Source organism: Peromyscus leucopus, chromosome 5 (genome assembly GCF_004664715.2).
Source record: "Peromyscus leucopus breed LL Stock chromosome 5, UCI_PerLeu_2.1, whole genome shotgun sequence".
Lineage (NCBI taxonomy): Eukaryota > Metazoa > Chordata > Mammalia > Rodentia > Cricetidae > Peromyscus > Peromyscus leucopus.
This window is the reverse complement of record NC_051067.1, coordinates 40,139,748-40,163,814: the sequence shown is the minus strand read 5'-3', so window position 1 is coordinate 40,163,814 and position 24,067 is coordinate 40,139,748. Positions and strand designations below refer to the sequence as shown.

The window sequence follows — 24,067 nt, the reverse complement described above, 5'->3', positions numbered from 1 at the left end:
ATGAAGTGGAGTAACATTATCCAGACAATAATCTTCCTTTGTCTTATTGGTCCTGGAATTGTGGGAAATATCCTAATGTTTGTGAGACAGGTGTACACGTCTGCCTTGGGCACTGAGAAAAAGCCTGTGGACCTCATTCTCATCCACTTGGCATTTTCTAATATGATCATTATTTGCACCACAGGGGTCAGAGACTTAGCCACAGTGTTTTATTTCAGAAACTTCCTCGGAGATATTGGCTGTAAAGCTGTGGTTTATCTGGCAAGGACGGCCCGGGGCCTCTCCATCTGCACCACCTGTCTCCTCAGCGTGGTCCAGGCTCTCACCATCAGTCCCGGGACCACCATTTGGAGGAAGCTCAAACCACAGACCTCATGGCAAATTCTTACCTATGTCTTACTCTTTTGGATCTTTAATGCCCTCACAAGTTCCAACTTGTTGTACTATATGACAGCAGGCGGCAGCTTGAACAGATCTGGAGTTGCAGGGTATATTGGATATTGCTATATGCTTCTATCCAGGGACACAGTCAAGTGGCTTTTCCTCTCACTCATGGCTGTTCGTGACCTCATCTTTCAGAGTCTCATGGGCTGGAGCAGTGGACACATTTCTTTTTATCTGTATAAACATCACAAGCAAGTCCTCTACCTCCACAGCTGCAGGCCTGTAAATAGTTTCAGTCCAGAGATCAAAGCTGCACAGAGCATTCTCATTCTCATGGCCTGTTTCCTTGTCTTTTATTGGGCAGACTTCATTTTCTCCTTTTACACAGGTTCCATGGTGACTCATGACTCCATCATACTAAATATTAAAACATGTCCAGTACTTGGTTATGCTGTTCTCAGCCCCTTTGTCCTGATGAGCAGAGCTGTTCCTGTTGCTAAAGCCTTGTGTTCACACTGAGAAACACTAGGATTACATTTCCCTATGAGCTCAAGATACACAGTGTTATTTATTTGCCTTAATTTTGGAGGGCACATGGTGAGCACGTAGCTTTGCTATGTATTGTAAGCTGTCCTGGAAGCATCTTTATAGCCCAGGCCCTGACCTAGCACCTTCCTGGGCATTACAAGCACTTGCCATCATACCACAATTTGCCTTGGTATGCTAACATATCCAAACATTAAATCAGTTAAGCATTATAATAATTTACTTTTAAAAATAAGACTACTATGGTAGTTTGAATGTAATTGGCTTTCATAAGCTCATAGGGAGTGGCACTATTAGGAGGTGTGGCCTTAGAGGAAGTGTGTCACTGTGGGGCCAGGCTTAAGGCCTCCTATGCTCAAGCTACACAGAGTGTGGACACAGACTCGTTCTATTTTCTACTGCCTGTGGATAAAGATACAGAACTCTCAGCTCTTTCTCCAGCACCATGTCTGCCTGAGCACCACCAATTCCCACCATGATGATAATGGACTAAACCTTTGAAACTGTAAGCCACCCCAATTAAATGTTTTCCTTTATAAGAGTTGCCCTGGTCATGGTGTCTCTTCACAGCAATAGAAACCCTAACTAAGACAACTAGTACTAAGCCACTTAAGAGGAGTTTAGGGTTTCTAGGCAGGTGGAAAGTAGATTGTTACTATCTTTCCATTAACCCTTCCTATCGTGTGACTTGTAGCTTCTCATTAGCATTGGGGAAAATGCTGGAGGCGACACTGTCAGAAATCAACAGTTTTCCCCTTCAAAGGAGAGGAAGAGAGCAAGACAGTGTAGGAGCCCAGGAGGAGGGGACCTTTTCTGGGGTAGTTTGTACAGCAGTGAGGAGGACAGGGAGACAGGAGATGTCATCACAGTCCAGCAGGTTTGCTCACCAGTTGTTTGACCTTGTCAGGTTCCAGAATGGTTAGGAAACTCGTGATGTCAACGCGGGACAATTCTCATCATATTAGTTCTTAAATAATCACCACGGGAGGCTTGGCCACCGGCTTCCCTCAAACGATGCCATCTCGGGTCCATAGACCACGCTCCAGGCCAGAGCCTCACTGGCACACTGATGTGTAAATGTCTCACTAACAGATTGTTAGTAACACTGGGGTTTCCACCTCTCGCACCCTGTCACTCACAATGATTTAAACTGCACGTCTGGGGTTGGCTAAACCACTTTGTCTGGAATCCCAGCCTCCTTTGCGCCCTATGCTGCACAGGCGCAGAGGAACACACACTGCTGAGCTGTGGACTAGGAGACCAGGGAACTGAGGACACGCTGGAGATCTGCTTGGTGGAGGTCAGGAGGCACAGCCTTGCCAAGCAAAAGGACACTGGTGGCTGTGAGAACTCCACAGCCTCTGGCCAAAGAGGAAGTGGAGGGTCCAGAAAGCACCCCGACCCTGTGCCCTCCAGAATCCTGTGCTGTGGACTTCCCCTGGAAGCTTTGATCAGTGCCCTGTGTTCACCGCCCAGAGGGCAGCGAGGCTGGTCGCCAAAGCTGTCCATCAGCTCACTGCAGTTCCTGCAGGAAGAGAAACGGAAACACCTCCACAGTTCCCGAAGAAGTGGAGCCAAACCAGCCCTCTGCAGCTCAGTATCAAACAAGCACCTGGCAGGAAGGAAGCTCAGTCCTCCTGGTCTCTCCCTGGCCCAAAAGTTGAAACTCCAGAGCACAGCAAGACAAAGCCCAGGCCGTGGGTCTGTAAAATACTGCTCTTTTTAAGATAAACTAGGGTTTTACTAAGGTCTAACTAGTTAAAAGCCACTTTCAGAGTATTATGAAGTAGATGCATGGCTAGGGAGGAGGACTGTTTCTCTACAGCAATTTTATTTACAGTTTGTGTGAGTCTTTCTTATGAGTGGACAGTGTGAACAGAATGACAGATCTGTTCCTAACCTAGCGTTTCTATCCAGATCTGTATATTGTCTACATTTTCTCTTACATCTTTAAAAGTAAAGATGATATATAACTAACCTTCAAGAAATGTACCTTTGATACACAGTGTGTGATGATTCCCTTGGAAAAGCTGAAATCACTTACCCACTTACTCTGGACTGTTATTTGGTGGGTATAGTGAAAACCCTTGAAAATTCTCCTAGCGAATTCCCAGCGTCCATTACAGTGGAAACAGTAGCCCCCTGCTCTGCAGGAGGTCTCTTTAGATAAAGAACAGCTAATGGTTGCCCACGTTTGTGCCCCCAGTTAGCTTCAGTAGTCATCATGTAAAGGAACTTACCCAGCACTTCCTCCTTGTCACAGGCTCTCCCAGGAGCCATGAGCATGAGAACAACAGGGGAAGCGTTGTAAGGAGATCTCATACTTTAGAGAGAAACGCGTCCCCTCCTCTGAACTTCAGAATATTGACATACCCAAGGAATTACCATTTGGCTGTTTCCCTACTGCTTGTGTGTTTATCTCAAGAAAATATTCCATCTTTGGGCACACACTATAACTTTGGATGGTCAGGAGGAAGACTTTTGTATAAGTTGCATAATTCTGATGATTAGAAATAATATTAGGATAGTTTTTTTTAACTGACACAGGAAAAAGCAACAGAATTCTCAGTCACAAAGACAGTTAATTTTAGATTTCAGAACAAATTCAAAACAGACTAATTGCCCCTGCAGAGAATTCACAAACCTACGTTCCACGTGTTTATCACTAAATCGAGGTCAGAACTGAAGCACCTTTGGTAGCTATAACACTATGCAGTAATTCTCTTTCCGCAGGTACCCAACCACTCAAGGTTGAGGCAAGTACTCTTATTGTTAAGTCCTGAATTTCCGTGTCATTCTCTGTCTGGGAACGCTAACCACTCAGGTCACCTGGTTGGCCAAGTGTTACTCATTGGCCGGTCAGCATGACCTTCTGCCCTGAGAAAAACTATGTGACCTATCATGATAATGGGTCGGCCCCTGAAAATGTAACATATAATTGTCCAGAATTTGACTATGAGAAGGAGGAGTGAGTGAGTGTGTGGGTGTGTGTGTGTGTGTGTCTGTGCGTGTGTCTGTGTGTTGGGTGGGTATATAGAAGGAGTTGAGGAAAGAACATGAGTAGGCAAGAGAGAGAGAGAGAGAGAGAGATTTTTCAGAGAGGATTTTTTTCAAGATGAAGTAAAAGAAAGTTACCATCAGAAAGCCTGTGTGTTTCCTTATTTTTCCCCTCAGATAGAAAAAGTCTAGCCCTTGCTGCCTTCATGGATCATTTATATACACCATGGGCCCTCCAGCTACAGGTACCTGGTTAGGCCAAACCAAAAGAAGGCCATTTGCTTTGTCAGTTTGTTTCCTAATTTCCTTAAAGAAGCAGTGGCCTTGTGAAATTCTTTGCAGTTTCCATTTTTCATGTGTGAGTTTGTGCATGTTTGGAATGTGTGTCCATGCTTACAAGTGGATGGGCACAGGTGTGTGTGAAGTTGTACACATGCACATTTGTGCTCACCTGTATGCATGAGGCTGAGGTTGGTGTCAGGAATCATCCTCCATTTTCCATTTTACTGAGTCAGGGTCTTTGAGGCAAGCACAGAGCTCACCAAAATAATTAATCTCACTACCCAGCTTCCTCTGGGTCTAGTCTGTCCCTGGCTTCTGAGACTGGAATTACAGGCAGGCTGCCGCCCCACCAGGCATTTAAATGAATTAGAACTCACACTTGGAAGCCAAGCACTTTGACCATTGAGCAAGCTCTCCAGGTAGGGTTTGTTAATATTAAACGCCACCCTGTTACAAGGAAATATCCTCTATATGGGATCATCTTGCGGGACAATGTGGAGGACACCAGTGAAAGAAGCGAACTCCCTGCTGTATAATAATTTCAGATGGTGGTGCTTTGCCATTACTTGCTTGAAAATCGCAAAAAAAAAAAAAAGTAAGAATAAATGAACTAAGATAAATGCAGACACACTGAAGACCTCGTAGTGTGGTAACATAGAAGGGCCATGGCCCCGGAGCACACACAGGCCCATCAGGTGTGTTTCCCAGCCCACCACCCCACACACATTGGTCAGGTAGTTGGTTTCAATCCAGACCTGGATCTTGGCCAGAGACGATGATGTCAAGAAAGCTATGACAGCCACCAGAAAGGTGCACAACGGGAACCAGCAGGTGACCACGGGTGACAAGCATATGTGAGTCTTCAAGTAGGTCCTTTGTATGGAGCCAAAAGGGAAAGAGGAAAACAAGAAGAAGAGAGGTAAGGGTGTGATGTGTGGCTCCAAGACCTCTCTGAAGACAGCTCCTCCCCAGGATGATAGACATGGACAGTGATGTCACCAAGCCGAGTTGCCCAACAGACATCCCCCCTATCAGACAGACCGCAGCAGTGGCTCAGGCCTCTCCCAGTGCCCAGCGCAGTGTGTTCCTGGGATGGCATGGACACCAAGGCAGAGGAGACCCAGGAGCGAGTGCCTCACTGCTGAAGACACTTCAGGCATCAGGTCTCAGGCTTTCAGCTGCCAAAGTCACATTCTTGAGATACTGTGTATACATTCCTTCCTGGAGATCCCGTATGGATCTGTAATCCACAATACACAAACACTCCCCACCATGCCAAGTGTCATTAGGAAAAGACAACTGCTTCACTGACGAGTCTCGGAACCATTTCCACTTTTCAAAAGGAAAACCTTGATCCAGGTAACACCTTTCTGAAGACAACAACAGGAATCAGTACATATCTGCAGCAAAGGCTTTATATTACGGAAAGTTTCTGGAGTGGAAGAGGCAGTCATGGTGAATGCCATCATGCAGATATTTGACAAAGGACTCTATCCTTCATTCTGTGGAACCATTTGTGGGTCAGTCTGGAGTCTCTTATGCCTTCTAGATGACTGATGTTCAAACATCTATTTCTCAGTTCAGAATGTTCATGAGCTTCATGTCATCCAGACCAATGCATTTATTTAAGTTGTTAGAGAGATAATGGTGAGAACCATGTCATTGAACTCAAAATAAATAAACTATTCTTTATGAAGTTAGCATGCCTCATGTGTTTTTCATAACAAAACTAGACAAAGAAACACCATGACTATAGAATTATTCCTGAGCACATGACTTTTTCTTTGTTGACCACTCTCCATGTCTGCTGATGCAGAAATTGACAAACACTTAAGTAAGTAAGTAAGAAAGAAAAAGAGGCTCAAAATTATAGAGAGTTGCTAATAGTCTGTTTAGAAGAAATGGATGCTCTGTCAAGACAGGACCTTAAATGTGAAAAGAAAATAAACAAGTAGTATGAGATTAATAAAAGTGGTAATGATTATTATTTTCTTCCTGTCAGAAAGCTGCAAAATAAAATGGATTTTTTCATTATAATAATTCTGAGAGATGGCCTATTGCATGGCATCATGGCTGGCCCACTGGCTACAGAGTATTTCTGCTCCTAGAATACGACCAGAATGTCCTCTGCCTATAGGTGACTAATTTTTTTTCTACAGAACTTGTTCTAGATGGAAGCAACATGAAGGTAGGTCTCTCTTTCTGATATTTTCTTGCCTTTTATTGAATAAATCAGTCAAACTACTACAAGCTTTAAATTGCTTTATTTTTCTTTATACTTCAAAGGTAAAAAAGATACTAAGAAATTTTCTACACAAATTAACAGAGAGAACAGAAGAAAGTGCTCCTTGTTGGAACAGAAATAATTATTTTATTTTTCAACTTCTGTCCACCCTGACATATGTAATGTACAACTGAGTTTCTGTGCACCTGAATTTCCCCATTCAATAGAGAGGGTGGAAATCCTGGTTTCCTCAAAAGCTGTCATTTCATTTACAGCAGAAGCATTTCTGATTTCTATTAGATGTCAGCTTCACCCACATGTGTAGAGACACCACCACACAATGCACAAAGAGAGACGAGTGACCTCAAACTCATCTCCCAAGGAAACCCAGTGGTGCTTTCTCCTCAAGAACAAGACGATGATGCCATCATTTCTACAGTCAGCCTACACCCACATTTATTTACATCATTTTGCATTTGGGATAGGAAGGGCTCCTGGGCACTACAATGCAAAGTACACAGAAGGACCACTCTTGGACACACATGAGTTTTAGAAGTGTCCTTGAAGTTTTATAACAAGTTAACATTGTTTTTGGAATAAGGTCATGGTTGGGGAAGGTTGGACTTTATATTTTAAGTCTCATATGATATTTAAAGTGCAGGAATGAAACAGTCAATTACAGCGAATACCTTAACTACCAACGGGCACAGGGAGAACAAGGGACCCTAAACTCATCCTGGCCCATGTTTGGAACTTGCTCAATAAGCAGAATCTCCAATGCTGAGCATCATTTATTCTAATTCTGTCTAAGGAGGGATTTAAAAAAGAGAAGCAGGTGACTTAGTCTAAGTGTTAGAAGCCAGTCCCCTGTCAGATCATAGCTTGTCTCTTTGGGAAGGTGAAAAACAGTCTGTAGATGTGAGGAGCTTGGTACAAAAAACTCAGTTAGTTGTTCATTTTCTCATCTCACATCCTTCCTCTTAAAGTCATTAAATCCTAATTAAACTTGGAATAACTTCTGAGGAAAACAGATGTGGTAATTGTGGAGAGAGGGGGAAGCTGTACTTCAGGGACTGGGGCCCTGCAGAGGCCTTCCTTCCCCCCGACACTGTGACAACATGAAACTTGAAGTCTGTACTACCTGATGGCAGCCAAGAGCCCCACAAATCCTGACAGTACAAATAGGACCTGGCAAGTATCACTTCCCAGAGCTGCTCCAGAGACTGCGCCACAGAGGTCCAGGTGAGTTCATGGAGGTAAGATCTTCAATCCCTCAGCTGTGCCAGGGAGGGTTTCACTAAAGCAGAAGTCTCTCCCTTTGACTAAGCCAGGGAGTAGTTGAGAGGCTCTGTGATCCTCAGGACCTCTGCTCTCCTTCTGGCCCTGAGGAGGCTGGTCCCTGACTCCAGAAAGATCAAAGAAGACTAGTTCCTGGAGATACAGAAAAGGAACAGAAATGCTGAGGCATCTCTATCCATCCTCAGGCTGGAGGATCATGACAGAGCTCTGGCTGGGTCTTTGCCTATGGTTACCTCCCTCCTTGCCTTTTTTTAAAAATGAAGCTATAGGATGTATAAAAATTTCAAGAGTGTATCAAAATATTGAGACAGGGACTGGAAAGATGACTCTGTGGTTAAAAGCACTTGCTGCTCTCCCACAGAACCTGGGTTTGTCTCAGCACTCACACCATATCTCACAATCATCTGAATCTATAGTTCTGGGAGATCTGATGTCTTCCTCTGGCCTCCACAGGCACCAGGCATGCATGTTGCGTATACATATATGCAGACAAAACACCCATACATATAAATTGATAAAAAATGAACTAAAACAAAACAAAATAAATACTGAGACAGGCAGAATAGAACACTCCTACTATATCAGTACTAGGGTAATGAATTAGAAAGATTACATGCTGAGGACCAGCCTGTTACATAAGAAGACCTTGTTTCAAAAAAAAGAAAGAAAGCCAAACAAAATGTTGTTTTTCAGTCTCCAGATTTACTAGCATAATGATTCTAACATGTTATTACCATTGGTGCCTATAAAATTTGTACTTTTCAATTTTGGTGCATTTCCATATTTCAAATATTGGCAAATGTTTTCTTTTACAAAGTGTTGGTAGGTCCTAAACACACTGAAGATAAACTGGAAGGATTTGGTTAAAGTTTCTTGATTCTGTATCATGATATCGTACACACTTGTAAGTCAATTTTAATCATTGTGTGCTGGAAGATGGGGAGAAGTATAAACCACTAGAGCAGCAGCTGCCGTTACCATCTTGAGAATCCCTGCCGTAAAGGATCCAGGCTGTGAAGGATACATCCTGAAACAGCTCGCCATAATTTTATCCCAGTGCGAAGGAAAAGGAGCAATAATCTTATATTTATTTGCATGGAAGAAATTACCAATGCACCTCAAGGTTCTGGAGTTATACAGGATGTGGTATTCTTTGTCTCTTTAGATACAAATCATGTCTCCTAAAACATTTCACATGATAATCTAAGAGATAAGCTGGCTCTATTTCCCTGTGATTCTTCATATGAAAAGATAAATCACTTTTGAGATATCCCAGAAGCTGGCTTCAAACAAGACACAGAGCTTTAAAGTTTGTAGAAAAAGAAAAGAGTGTTAGAAAGTAGAATCCCTAGTCCCTTGGAGAAAAGAAAAGAGTTAGAAAGTAGAATCCTTAGTCTGTGAACAAGTGGAAAACATTCAATATTTTCCATCGGGACTACAGGTGAAAGGATTGCAGGGATTTCTACAGATTCCAATCTCTAGGTAAATAATGAATATTCCAAATGTAGTAATGAATGTAGTGATGCTGATGTGCCTGCTATTAATGTCTGCAGCATGTTTCATTATTTACAGACATATAGGATGATATCCTGAGTTCTAGCATGCAATAGCACAGGAGATAATTACCCCTTTGTTAGAGGAGTAGTTGAAAGGTCATAATTGACATTACTAGAGTCATTAGACTACATGAACCCACAAGGCTATGTTCATGCAGGTCACAGGTGATATCATCAAGACGCAGACATTTAAAGCAATCCTGTGAGTGTAACAGGAGGGAGCATAGGGAACCGAGGCATTCCAAGTACTCAGAACACACAAACCCATGGAGCCACTGAAATATCGAGTTTCCTCTCATTCTAGAAGGTGCCCAAAGCTTACCATAAGTCCCTAAGAAATGAGAACGGAGTTCCTGAACATGAAGAATAACATCCTGCTGAGATCTAAGGTTCTGGAATCAGCTCACACAGATGCAGAGTAAGCAGCCTGCCTGATAAACAGGATGGAGAAGAATCAGGAGAAGCAGCTGAGAAGCAAACTGACAAACTGCTGCTCACAAGGCCCCACAGAGGCAAATGACACCGTGAACTCTTAGATGGGAATCCCTGCTCACACAGTATGCCCCAACCTACGGTACTGTGTGTAGAAAATACTGAGGAGTCATAAGTCATGAACTGCACTCATTTCATAGCATCACATAATACTTCATTAATCTCCTTCTCCCATCCACGTCATCATCATCTCCTGGTCCAGAGATATTCCAAACTCTTTTAGATGCCCTTAGGTTGCTCATTGGGGGTCACAGATTCCCTGAAGATATCCACCGAGATCACAGCCCTCTGCTACCCACTCTCCTAGGAAATGTCCCAAGATTCCTCTTGATGCTCTTCCTAATTACAACGGGGTAGTAACATGACTTTTTAACCCAGGACTCTTTTTCAGGATGTCTTTTGATGATTCAGCTTTAATTGTTGGACCCTATCTGAAAAGATTATTCAATATGACTTTTCACTGAGGATTGTTCTTTTTAAAGCATAATCATTTATATGGAGTGAAATCACAGAATAGTTAATGTCAAAAAATTTAAATGGAGAAATCCAAATTATAAAGCTTTGAAGCCAAATGCAGACCTGGGAATAGGTCTCCTAATCCAGATGCAGACAAGAAAGGAATACCAACAAAGGAGGAGACAGTGTGGAGGGTGAGGTACCAAATCTGAGATAAGTTACAGGTGGTGACCCAGCAGGAATTCCAGTGTCTGGGAGGTGATGTGGGGAAGGCACACAGATTCAGTATGAGCCTCAGGCTTTGGGAGTCGGGTGGGGGAAAATGATGAAATGGAATGAGAAACAGAGGAAGAAATGTTGGTTAGATAAACTTGGAGTTCAATTCAGCTATGTTGAGAGTTAACTAGGATAATCCATGCACATAGACAGACAGACAGACAGACAGACAGACAGACACACACACACACACACACACACAACCAAGTCAACTTTGCTAGTGCACAGCTCAAAAATCAAAATCTCCTTTGAAACTTTAGATTTTGAATAGCAGTTACCAAACTCATCTGTCAAAGAACACACAATATCCCAGAGTCCACAGTGGGTAAAAGGAGGCATTTCAAGGATCTAATCTGAAACATTACATGTTTCCATTGCTACCTCTTGCACACTAGAAAATGCCATTGTGCAAAATGTGTTTTTCAGATCCATGTCTAGCATTACTGATGCTTTTTTGAAAAGTGTTTACAGCGTGGAAACAAGTTTTTCTACCTAAGAAGGAAGAAATGGTTTTGAAGATTGTTAATGAAATAGTTTTCTTCTTCATGACTGTGCTTGGCACTCTGGGAAACATTTCTGTTTCTGTGAATTATATGTTCAGTTGGTGGAGAGGCCCTGAGAAGAAACCCATACACCTTATTCTCATCCACTTGGCTTTTGCAAACACCATAATCCTTCTTGCTAAAGGATTGCCAAAGACAATAGCAGCTTTTGGTTTGAGAAACTTCCTAGATGACATAGGCTGTAAGATCATCGTTTACCTGTCAAGGGTGGCCCGAGGTGTCTCCATCTGCACCAGCAGTCTCCTCACTGTGGTCCAGGCCATCATCATCAGTCCCAGAGCATCTGGGTGGAGGAGGCTCAGACCAAAGTCTGCATGGCACATCCTTCCATTCTTTTCATTCTTTTGGATACTCAATGCTTTAATAAGTGTGAACCTAATCCACTCCATCACAAGTATAAACCTGAATATGTCACAGCTTGAAAATGGGGACAACTATTGTTATTTTTCGCTGGAAAGTCAGAAAACAAAGTGGCTTGTTCTCCCTCTCATGGTCCTGAGAGATGCAGTATTTCAGGGAGCCATGGGAGGGGCCAGTGGCTACATGGTATCTCTTCTCCACAAGCACCACCAGCATGTCCTCTACCTTCAGAAGGCCAAGCTTCTCTACAGAACTCCCCCTGAGCTGAGAGCTGCCCAGAGTGTCCTCCTTCTGATGCTCTGTTTTGTTTTTTTCTATTGGACTGACTGTGCTTTATCTCTATTTTTAAGTCTCTCTTCAGACTTATCTCAAAACGATTCTGAGATACTGATTATTCAAAAATTTCTGGTCCATGGTTATGCAGTCTTCAGCCCCCTTGTGCTGATTCACAGGGATGGACTTCCGGCTGAATGTTGGCATGCTCAGTGTAAGAAATTGAGGAAATGTCCCTCTCGTTTATCTGTTTAATAAGCATAAAAGAAATCTCAGTTCTCTAATATTGTGGGTAAGACAAATTCAACCAAAGCACTTTAAAGATGTTTTTATTCTTAGACAGTAATCCTAGTGACTCACAGCCTTGACTTGAGAGAATTCTAAGCAAAGCACAATGATATGGATATTTTCTCCAGCTACGCACCCTGGAGAAGTGCCTTTAACAGCAGATTATGAAAATGATTTTCTCAGCACTGTGAGTCCAGGAGTGGGATGTGTGAGGACAAATTGGGTAAATTTTATCAAAAGAACTCATCTTTCTCTCTTTTAGCCAGGAATTTCTTATCTAAGATCTATAGCCACAGGTAGATTTGTTCTTTGAGAATTTCACTGGGGGAAAATGTTTTACATTATGGAATTGTTGTTTCCTAAAAACAATAATTTAACCACAAAAAGCCCATTTTGAACTGCTTGAAAGCACGTTAATTATCCAGCCACAGAAAGGATCTTATGGAATTGTAAAGAAATGCTGAAGAATCAAGACACCTTTATCTGGAATGACATGTACTATGAAATTTCAGTCAATAGAATCCATTGACACCAATCACAGAACTGAAATGCATGGAAACACTTAATTGATGCATGAAGAGAGTCTGCAGTAACATAGATTATAGACTGTGTAACCAGGTAATGTATGCACAGTAAAGTACCATTCTATATCCCTCTATAATTGCTTTATTCATAAAAATGTGAATTCATTTTTCAATATTGATAAATAAATGTGTTTGCAAGCAGACAGGACTTGTTGCTAGCTGCCCTTTGTTGCACCCTGACTCTCCACAACACTATTCACTATCATGAAAGAACTGCATAAGAATCTGATTCTGACAATTTCTGCAATTACAGCCACACAATAAGATACTGGGTAGAGAATATGGGTCTAGTTATCAGATATTGGATGAACCCATTATGAAAAATACTTACTGATAGTTAACTTATTATATTATCTTTGAACATAAAACTCTAGAATTGTTAGAGACAGATTTGTACCCTATTTGAAAATACCATTTCTATCACCTACGGCGAGAACCCCTGTGAACATCTGGGTACATCATGGTTCTACTTTACAATGGTGAATACATATTTATTTTGTGTTTGGTTGCACCAAAAAATGTTAGCAATTTCTGTTATAATTTTATGCTATAGTTCCTTAAGTAGCTTGGCTTTCTAGTATAAATATTACCTTGCAGTGTGAATGTAAAAATATCTTAGATTTCAAATATTTTCTTCAGTTATCATTTGTTCCAACATTATGAAAGGTTTTGTAGGCAATCATCACTGCAGGATTTGTTTTTATATTTTTATTTTACTGGCAACACAATCTATGAAGAGAAGAGTGAACGCAGCTCCAATTCCAGTCTGTCCTCTCTCGCGCTGTGTCAATGGTCCTGCATCTGCTGTCTGCTCTTAATGCTCAGCAACCTTCTCTGGTGTTCAGATGTGGCACACTGTGTGTCACCCCATCCCCAGGATCTTACATCACTTCCTTTGAGTCAGCGCTCAAAGACTGATTTAGAAAGTGCTTGTGTGAACTCTGGTTCCTTCAGACCAAGGCGTTTTGCCCAGTGTGGTGTGCATGCCTGCAATCTCAGGACTGAAGGGGTTAAGAAAGGAGTGACAGGGAGGGTGAGGATAAAGGAGGAAGAGGAGAAGGAGGTGGAGGCCAAGCTGGGAAGATGACTCTATCAGTAATGTGCTGGCTGTGCATTATGAGACCCTGAGTTCAGATCCCTATGATCCATGTAATAAAATAAGCCATGTGCAGTGGCCTGTGTAACTCTAGGACAGAAAGGTGGAGAAAGACAGATCCAGGCAGCTCACTGGCAGCCAGTCTATCCAATCTGTAAGCTCTGAGGCAGACCCTGTCTTAAAAGATAAGATGTAGAGGGCAGATGAGAGAGCTCACCAGGTAAGGGAACTTGTCACTAAGCCTGATGAAACAAGTTCGGTCCTTGGGACGCACATAGTGCAAGGACAGAACTGACTCCCATAACTTCCCCTCTGACCTCCATGTGCATCACATGCACACACACACACACACACACACACACACACACACACACACACACATGAATCAAAAAATAATGATAGTGCAGGGGGGGGTTACCATGGAAGATGACACCAGATATCAACCTCCATATTTACATGTGCAGAGAGAGAGAGAGAGAAAGAGAGAGAGAGAGAGAGAGAGAGAGAGAGAGAGAGAGAGAGAGCATGCAAGGCTTCAGCAGTAAGTGAGTAAGTTCACACCCAGGCACATCATAAATTGCTAAATATTAAATCAATAAATTAACCTGAGAGAAACAAGACACTTCTTATGAAGAAACCTGGATTCTCAAATGACACTGGAGTTTTCACAGGGCACAGTGAATGTTATACAGAATTTGCGTTGATCACCTTTCCTTATGGAACCTCTACTCAGATTGGTGGGGCACAGTGACATTTTACACCTCTAAAAACTAGTGTGGGGGCCTGGAGAGATGTCTCAGAGGTTAAGAGAACTGAATGCTCTTCTACAGGACCCCATTTCAATGCCCAGCACCCATAGGATAGCTCGAACCATCTCTAACTCCATTCCCAGGGGCCCTGATGCTCACTTCAAACTTCCACAGACGTTGCATGCATGTAGTACAGATACTCATGCAAGCAAATACTCATAAATGTAAAATAAAAAAAATAATAAAATTTTAAAATATGTCAGTTTAGACTAGTGTCCTATCAAACCTGAAAGGTGTAAGTAAGTTCATTTCTCACCACAAAGTATCCTAGTAAATGAGTGCAGTTTATTTGACCAGAAGGGACATTGACTGACAGCACATATTTGTGGTGGCATCTACGAATGGGAATCTGGCTCCGCCCTCTTTGCAGGAGCTTTGAGACTGAACATTGACTCATATCTGGGAACTCACTGATGAACAGTTCTAGTGTTTCAAGTGAGATGAATCCAGATCTGGTGATTTCCCCCTTGTATATAGCATATAGAATCCTGGTGGAGTTCTAGGCCACTTGAATATTACAGTTATCAGATACCATGATCAGCCGATCAGCACAAGAGGTTTCTCTGCATTGATTGAACTGTTCTGATCACTGTTATTTCCATGACTGTAGCAACCTTCCCTATGGTGATTGCGTCTCATCACTTGTTCCCTAGCCCCTTGGAATCAGATCATCACAGTTTGACTAGAGATTCCATGTCAACTGGTGAGCCCCAGCACAGAGCTCATCAGAATGCTGGGGCCTGTCCATTCTATTAAATGATTTCTCACAGTCACAGTGCAAGGTTGTGCATCACTAAGACTATATAGTGTATAAAGTGATGTTCTGACACCTGTGTATACATGTGTCCCCACATACACAAGCACATTGTGAACTGTGAAAAATAAACGATCAACATGTTTACAAGATCGTCTCTTCTCACAGTGCTAACTAATGTGTGTGTAATCAGGTCCTGAACTTTTGACTCTGAATCTCTCTGAATCTTCCTCCCCCGGCTTCAAACATTTACAACCTTCTAATGTTGATCTTTAAAGGATTCCATATTGATTAGGTGATCATTGGAACCAGAAGGCTTATGAAGAAATCTGCTAAATACCAAGTGAACAATGGGTTAGTTAAGGTAAAATACAGAATTATCTAGGAAGTTTTCAACTGTCACTGGATAAATTCATAATGATCATTTGAAAAATAAATTTTTGTCTGAAAAAGAAACATAAGGGGAGGATGATAGAAAGTAATACAAAGGGGTAAAAAAGGAGTAAGATAAATAACACTATAGGAAACTTCATAAGCTTACATTAAGATATATATTATTTATCTCTGTGTGTATATATACGTGTGTGTGTGTATATATATATATATACTTAAATATACACATACTGCGCGCGCACGCGCGCGCACACACACACACACACACACACACACACACACACAGTTTAAATAGAGCTACCCCACACAGAGGATAATAATCCTCCCAGAAGCAATGGACAAAGAACCCTAGTGCTTAGCAAGGGATACTGCTCTTTGAGTTATTGGTCAAGGATATCCAAAGACCCCCAAAACAATATAGTTTATAGCCATCATCCTTGCTTTTCAGTGGGATGTATTTCTATATGCTGTGAATATGTGTGGCTCGTGGGAAATCCAAGCAGAGATACAGAGAGAAGGGTGGAGTCAAGAGAGACGACAGCTCCTCCACAGGAGTAACGAGATGCCAGCAGACCAGTGACGCCACAGCCACGTGGCAACATGTAGATTAATAGGAATGGGTTAATTTAAGATGAAAGAGCTAGCTAGCAAGAAACCAAAGCCATCGGCCATACGGTTTGTAAATAATATAAGCCTTTGACACACTTTGATCCCAGCACTCAGCAGGCAGAGGTAGGCAGATCTCTGTTAGTTTGAGGCCAGCCTGGGCTACAGAGTGAGTTCCAGGAAAGGTGCCAAAGCTACACAGAGAAACCCTGTCTCGATATATATATCTGCCTCTGAGTATTTATTTTATAAGCGGCTGTGGGACTGCAGGTGGGAGAGCTTTGTCTGGACTGCTGGGCGAGGCAGGACCAGAGAAATTTCCAGGTACTTGGTTACCTCCCAGAAATTGAGGGCAAGACTCTATTACTGAGGATATCACAAATTCACATAAAAGAACTTGGGGGAATCAACCTGGTAATTGACCTGGAAGCCTCCTTCCTGAGAGCTACCTCTTAATAGTGTTATAAGATGATGTACACACGCTGAGGGAGAAAAGCGAACAGTAGTAGTATTCAGCGGTAAAGCCTGCAAACCACAATGGGTGACCTGGCAAGGTATGTCTAATGGCTCAACAGAGGCACATATATATTGGGTAACCAACAGCATCTTGGGGATCACCAACAGCATCTGGGGGATAACCAACAGCATCTGGGGGATAACCAACAGCATCTGGGGGATAACTAACAGCATCTGGGGGATAACTAACAGCATCTTGTGGATAACCAACAGCATCTTGGGGATAACTAACAGCATCTGGGGGATAACCAACAGCATCTGGGGGATAACCAACAGCATCTGGGAGATAACCAACAGCATCTGGGGGATAACTAGCAGCATCTTGGGGATAACTAACTGCATCTGGGGATCACCAACAGCATCTTGGGGATAACTAACAGCATCTAGGGGATAACCAACAGCATCTTGGGGATAACTAACAGCATCTGGGGGATAACCAACAGCATCTGGGGGGATAACTAACAGCTGTCTAAATGGATTTAATGGATGCTCAATAGGAGAAAACTCATGCTTGGCCCTATCTGTAAAGCTAGCTAAGACCCCATGGGTGGAAAGGTCACAGACTGTAGAGGAGAAACCTACTACTGCCATTTTCCTAAATCAATAAAGCTCTAAACTGCGCTCCGGGACAGGGCGAATCTTTCACATGGAGTTCCAGTGGGTTTCAGGGTCCCAGTTGCTGTTTGATGGACAAAGAAGGAAACAGTCACTCATGGAAGACCTTGAACCATCAACATGCCTACAGTAAGGAGAGCCTCTTGCTCCCAACTACGTATCTGAGACTTTTTCCACTGAGAAAGTGGAATCTCCAGAGGTGGTTGACATTTGCCATACTCTCACGTGTGGAACAGGTCAAGGAAAGAATAGGACATTGCTTTTTCTGTACCTGTAAAGCAAGTCCTTTCTAATTCCCAGCTTCAAAACTTTGTGACAGCGAAGAGACACAGACTGGAGACATAGGCAGCGAGACTCAGAACCTAGCTGCTGTTCACTTCCTCACTGCATGTCCATTAAAGTAATTCAACTCCAGACTGTACTTCCAGGGATCACTTCTATAGTTTGTTGCATACGGTAATTAAATTCCAATTAAGTCTGAAAGAGCTTCTAGAAGAAAACTATGTAGTAATTGTGGAGGGAGAGAGAGATGTGCCCCAGGGACGAGATTCTGCAGAGAACTTCTTTCTCCCCTACATTCTGAGAACTATGAAAACTGAAGCCCAGTGACAGGTTGTTGAAAACAAGACTGTATCCAGAAGGTTCAAACACATCCCTGGAAAGCTCACCTGGCCAGAGGACTCACCCAGAGTCTGTCTTCCACCTCGGCCCTGCAGTAATCACACCTGACCACTCTTTGATGTTCCTCCCTGGGGCTGCAAAATTTCCCTCTGAAGCACATCAGCTCCTTTTACTTTGATGGTGAGGCACAGGGCTGGGCAAACCTGATCTCCACAGGTATGTACCACAGGCTGGAAAGATGGTTAAGTGCCAGGCTTCCATGCTTAGGAGCCAGCCACTTTGGGGAGCTCAGGGAGGGTCTTTCCATGTGTTGCATCTTTCCTTTTGGAGAGAATAAGAATGATACATGAACATCTCCAGTTTCTAGGGGGAAACAAACCAGAAACCCTTCTCTTCTGAAAGCTCGGCCTTCACCTGTACCATGACTGCACCATTATCAGTTTCCACACAATGTCTTCATGGCATATTTGTCTCTTACATGTGAACAAACTTTGTCTTAACCCATTAAGATCTTAATTCTACAAATGGTCCCGCTCTGTCCCCCTGTCTTTCTCTCTCTCTGTGTATGTGTATTTATCTTAAATGTTTTTCTGCACTCATCCTCAAAGTCTCCCCTAATCTTATAAATAACATACTGTACCTCTGAGTCAACTTCATTATATACCAATATGATGGAGAAAACTACTAACAATTTGTATTGAAAATTATAATTATTCTTTATCTTGGCCGGGCTACAAGTTAATATGACCCATTGTAAATTAGACTTAGTTTTCTGAAGCATCAAGCACTGTTGCCATTGTTAGTTGAGAAAACTGTGTCTGAAATGGGCACAGTTGCCTGCCTGAGTTGTTACCTAACTCAATGTACAGCATACCCTTTTAAGTAGTTTCCAACAATAATTCAAAAGCTGTTAGGGAGGTAATTCCCTATTGTCCCTGCTACTGTTCAAATTGTTGGTCAAAAACTGCTGGAAGTATTGTAATAGGTGTCTCAAAGCTTACCCCAAATCTGATTTGGAGCTTTGGGTCCTCACTAACATTAAGGTAGGAATCCTGGGAAGATGGGAAACACTAGACCAAAATCATAAAATCATAAATGTATTTGTTAATGACATGAGGGTATTGGGATTTGTTTGAAATTTGTTTTAAGATTCTCGATGTCTGACTAAAGTCTTAATCACCTCTTATTTAAATATACTAGTTACAGCTGTTCTTGCTGATATGCCTGGCGCTTTATTGCACTATGGGCTGAGAATTTCAAACCCCAGCATTCTTTATTTAATGAATGGCTACAGATCATAATCTCTCATCTTGCAGTCAAGGAAACTGAGGCTGAAAGACAGTACTTTGTGAGTGTTTCTACTAATGAGGATGCATCATCCCAGACTTGGGAACAAGCCAATATTCACACAGTTCTTGCTGCCAGGGATCTTGGAGATAAAAGATAAAAGACAGGCATAGAGGCACACATCTATGGAGTATAAAGATATATGAATCAAAGATACAGTAACTGGAGACAGGACATAAAACAGGTCTGTAGGGGGAAGTTTGTGCCACCCAGGCCCATGGTCTGGACAGATATCTCCACCCGCAGTCCCACAGCCACTTATAAAATAATTACTCAGACGCTTACATATCAATTACAGACTGTTTGGTCTATGGCTCAGCTTACTAGCTAGCTCTTATATCTGAAATTAACCCATTTCTGTTCATCTCTGTGTTACCACATGTCTCAAGACTTTACATTTGTTACATCGCATCTGGCTTCCCAACTTCCCTGGGCAGCTTTCAGCATCTCCTCCAGCCCTGGCATTCTTCTCCATGTATCTCTGCTTGGGTTTACCACCTGCCTCCTAGCTGTTTTGCCATAGAGAAGCTTACTATTAAACAATGATAACAACACATAGTCACGGCATAAAGGAAGACCATCCCACAGCACAGATCTTTTCTATATTCATTTTAAAAGAAAAGCCATATAGTAACAAAACAAAAGGAATTACAGAAGAAGAAAGGTCTCCCACTCTGAAAGATGGTAATGTTGATGCAGTAAGATAGGGTTATTTTGCTTCATATTGATTTTTCTTTTGCTTTTGGGGCTGCTCTAGGGTTTTCTTAGAGTGGGGGTTCAGACAAGGTCTTGTTATGTGACTGTGGCTGACCTGAAACTCTCTATGTGATTGCAGGGAATCCACAGTAATCCTGCCTCACCCTTCTTCAAGAGCTGGGATTACAGAAGTGAATGACCAGGGTTGACACAGTTTTTAAAAGAAGTGTCTGTTGATTAGCTGTGCAGGAGAGGAGTTTAAGGGAGTGTCCAGGTTGGAAACAGACTCAAAGCAGAGGTAACAAAATGAAATAGAAAACACAAGGAGACATTCAGGTTGGTGAACATTTGAGTTTATTTCAACACACGCTGGGGTTCAAAATACATGGAATATGTAAACATCTGAACATGTAATTTAATTTTGCTAATATGGAAGTCTATTTGCTAATATAAATCTGATTTTTGATTTCAAATATTTTTATCTTCTCCCTTAGATTCCACTTAAGGTATAAGATGTCCCACAAAGACTAACAAGAAAAAAGTAGAATAATTTAGATAGAAAATATATTCCATTACACATCAGGGCTGTCTTTTATATACCAGAAAGATATTATGACATTAAATATATTTTATAGATACATATCATTTCCTCAGACTCTACTTGGAAGATGCAAAATTTTCTTCCTACAAAGTTAGAAATGGTTTTGAATATTAGTGAAATAACAATATTCCTTCTTATAACTGGACTTGGCACTATGGTGAATATTTCTGTCTTTGTGAATCACATAGGTGCTTTTGTGGGTTCTGGAAAGAAATCTATACACCTTATTCTCATGCACTTGGCCTTTACAAATATTATAATGCTTTTCTCCAAGAGCATACCAACGACAATTGCAGCTTTAGGTCTGAGACACTTCCTAGGTGATGTGGGCTGTCACATTATTGTTTATCTAGAAAGGATGGCCCGAGGCCTCTCCATCTGCACCAGCAGTCTCCTCACGGTGGTCCAGGCCATCATCATGAGCCCCAGAGACTCCTGGTGGGGGAGGCTCAGACTGAGGTCCACATGGTATATGCTTCTCTCCCTGATCTTCTTTTGGATTCTCAATTCCTTGATCAGCATGAACCTCCTCCACTCCATCAGAAACAGAGTCACAAATACATTACAACTGAGTAACAATAGTTTATACTGTTTTTTCAAAAAAGAAAGTCAGAAAATAAACAGCATGTTTCTCCTTCTTATGGTCCTGAGAGATGCAGTGTTTCAGGGAGCCATGGGAGGGGCCAGTGGCTACATGGTATCTCTTCTCCACAAGCACCACCAGCATGTCCTCTACCTTCAGAAGGCCAGGCTTCTCTACAGAACTCCCCCTGAGCTGAGAGCTGCCCAGAGTGTCCTCCTTCTAATGCTCTGTTTTCTTCCCTTCTATTGGGCAGATTGTGCTGTCTCTTTGTATTTATCATTCTCTTTGAAGAATGACTCCTTCACAATGCATTTTCAAGAATTTCTGACCCTTGGTTATGCAGTTCTCAGCCCGTTTATTCTGATTCACAGGGAAGGACACCTGGCTGAATGTTGGCATGATCAGTAAGATTGGAGGAGCCATGTTGCTTCAGAAAAGGAGATTTGAAACGGCTCTTAGTATTTTCTATGCCTTGTGTATGTTTTTTAATCAAGTAAGAAAAGCTTAAGCAGGTAAAGACAGTCTCACACAGTACAACTGGGGGTGAGCAGCCTATGTCTGATACGAGGGTCAGATCAAAGAGAGAGGGACCCAGGTATCTTTTCATTTACTCTCACATCATCCTTCAACATTCAGTGTGAACTCTGCACAGATAGATGGAGGTCATTCGGTGTGAACTCTGCATAGATAGATGGAGGTCATTCAGTGTGAACTCTGCACAGATAGATGGAGGTCATTCAGTGTGAACTCTGCATAGATAGATGGAGGTCATTCAGTGTGAACTCTGCACAGATAGATGGAGGTCATTCAGAGTGATTCTGCATAGATAGATGGAGGTCATTCAGTGTGAACTCTGCATAGATAGATGGAGGTCATTCAGTGTGAACTCTGCATAGATAGATGGAGGTCATTCAGTGTGAACTATGTATAGATAGATGGAGGTCATTCAGTGTGAACTCTGCACAGATAGATGGAGGTCATTCAGTGTGAACTATGTATAGATAGACACAGGTCATTCAGAGTGATTCTGCATAGATAGATGGAGGTCATTCAGTGTGAACTCTGCATAGATAGATGGAGGTCATTCAGTGTGAACTCTGCATAGATAGATGGAGGTCATTCAGTGTGAACTATGTATAGATAGATGGAGGTCATTCAGTGTGAACTCTGCACAGATAGATGGAGGTCATTCAGTGTGAACTCTGCATAGATAGATGGAGGCCATTCAGTGTGAACTCTGCATAGATAGATAAAGGTCATTCAGTATGAACACTGCATAGATAGATGGAGGTCATTCAGTGTGAACTCTGCACAGATAGATGGAGGTCATTCAGTGTGAACTCTGCATAGATAGATGGAGGTCATTTGGTGTCAATTCTGCATAGATAGATGGGGGTCATTCAGTGTGAACTATGTGTAGATAGACAGAGGTCATTCAGAGTGAATTCTGCATAGATAGATGGAGGTCATTTGGTGTGAACTCTGTATCAATAGATGAGGTCATTTGGTGTGAATTCTGCATAGATAGACGGAGGTCTCTCTCCACTGAACTTTAGGTAGTGAAGATCAGCAGAGTGATGTGTCAGCATCTGCACAAGTAACTGAAGTGAATCCCTTTGACTCAGGAATCCCATTTCTAGGAACTAATCCTTCAGCTACACATGTTCACTGAAGAAATACAATTTACAAATTATCTACATCATTCCAAACACATTGCCTAAATACCAAACGAGATGTGCATTTGTTAGCTACTTGATAATATCCGGGGGCTGGGGAGTAACTCAGTGTCAGGGTGACTTTCTCTATGGACAAGGCCCAGGCTCAACCTCCAGAACCAAAGCAAAGAGAGCAACACAAGAGGAAACACATCCACAATTCCACACTTACAAGAGAATTATGGCATTGAGGACTGGTGGAGATGGCTCAGCAGGGAAAGGCACTTACCACCAGACTGACACCTGAGCTTGACCCCAGGAACCACACGATTAAAGAAATAAACTGACTTTCTTAAGCTGCCCTCTGTCCTCTACAGCTGCCATGGCACATGCATGCTCCCCTCCCACAAATAAATGTATTTTAAAAATTTACAAGATTTTTTGGTGTGCAGAATAGCAAACTGGGTCTCCAGAAACTAGTGTCATTTGTACCAAATACTCATTCACCTCTGAAAGTCCCCACTAAGCTTCAGTCCCAACTACGCCTACATGATACCTAACTAATGACCAAGGGAATGTTTGTGACAGATAGTCAGTGTGTGTATAGGAAAGCATGGCTGACTGGGGTTTCCCATTTCCTTGGGGGTGGAGCTTAAAGAGATTGAGCACTAACTCAAACCTGGGACCTTACTGATTACCTGTTCTAGAGACTCAAGTAAGATTTGTTTAACTGAATCCTGGGTTTTCCTCTTTGAGCTGATCAAGTAAGACCAAGGCAGAGCTCTCTCTTAGTCAGGGTTTTTATTGCTGTGATAAAACACCATGACCAAAAGCAATTTGTGGAGGAAATGATTTATTTCAGCTTACACTCACTCTCAAGTCACATGAGACTCAAATCAGGAACCTGGAAGCAGGAACTGAAGCAGAGACCACAGAGGATTAGTGCTTATTAGCTTGTGACCTATGGCTTGCTAAGCCTTCTTTCTTATAGAATTCAAGACTACCAGCCAAGGGTTGGCACTGTCCACAATAAGCTGGGTCAATCATTAATCAAGACAACACTCCACAGATTTGCCTTCATGCCTATCTCATAGACGTGTGTTCTCAATTACGAGTCCCTCTTCCTATGTATGTCAGGTTTATGTCAAGTTGACAAAAACCAACCAACAGAGGCTCTCCCTTACTTCAGGTCCAC

The 24,067-nt window shown here is 42.3% G+C and overlaps 3 protein-coding genes across 3 annotated transcripts; all 3 read left to right on the top strand.

The window, feature by feature from the left end:
- On the top strand, window positions 1-903 carry LOC114702062 (putative vomeronasal receptor-like protein 4). The gene has a single exon (XM_028882334.1). It carries the CDS (start codon window positions 1-3, stop codon window positions 901-903), a length of 903 nt encoding a protein of 300 aa, XP_028738167.1.
- Window positions 904-11,018: 10,115 nt separating this feature from the next.
- Window positions 11,019-11,963, top strand: LOC114700303 (vomeronasal type-1 receptor 4-like). The gene has a single exon (XM_028879890.1). It carries the CDS (start codon window positions 11,019-11,021, stop codon window positions 11,961-11,963), a length of 945 nt encoding a protein of 314 aa, XP_028735723.1.
- An 8,416-nt stretch (window positions 11,964-20,379) lies between these two features.
- Window positions 20,380-21,715, top strand: LOC114700336 (vomeronasal type-1 receptor 3-like). The gene has a single exon (XM_028879912.2). It carries the CDS (start codon window positions 20,702-20,704, stop codon window positions 21,623-21,625), a length of 924 nt encoding a protein of 307 aa, XP_028735745.1. The 5' UTR covers window positions 20,380-20,701; the 3' UTR covers window positions 21,626-21,715.
- Window positions 21,716-24,067: the final 2,352 nt, after the last annotated feature.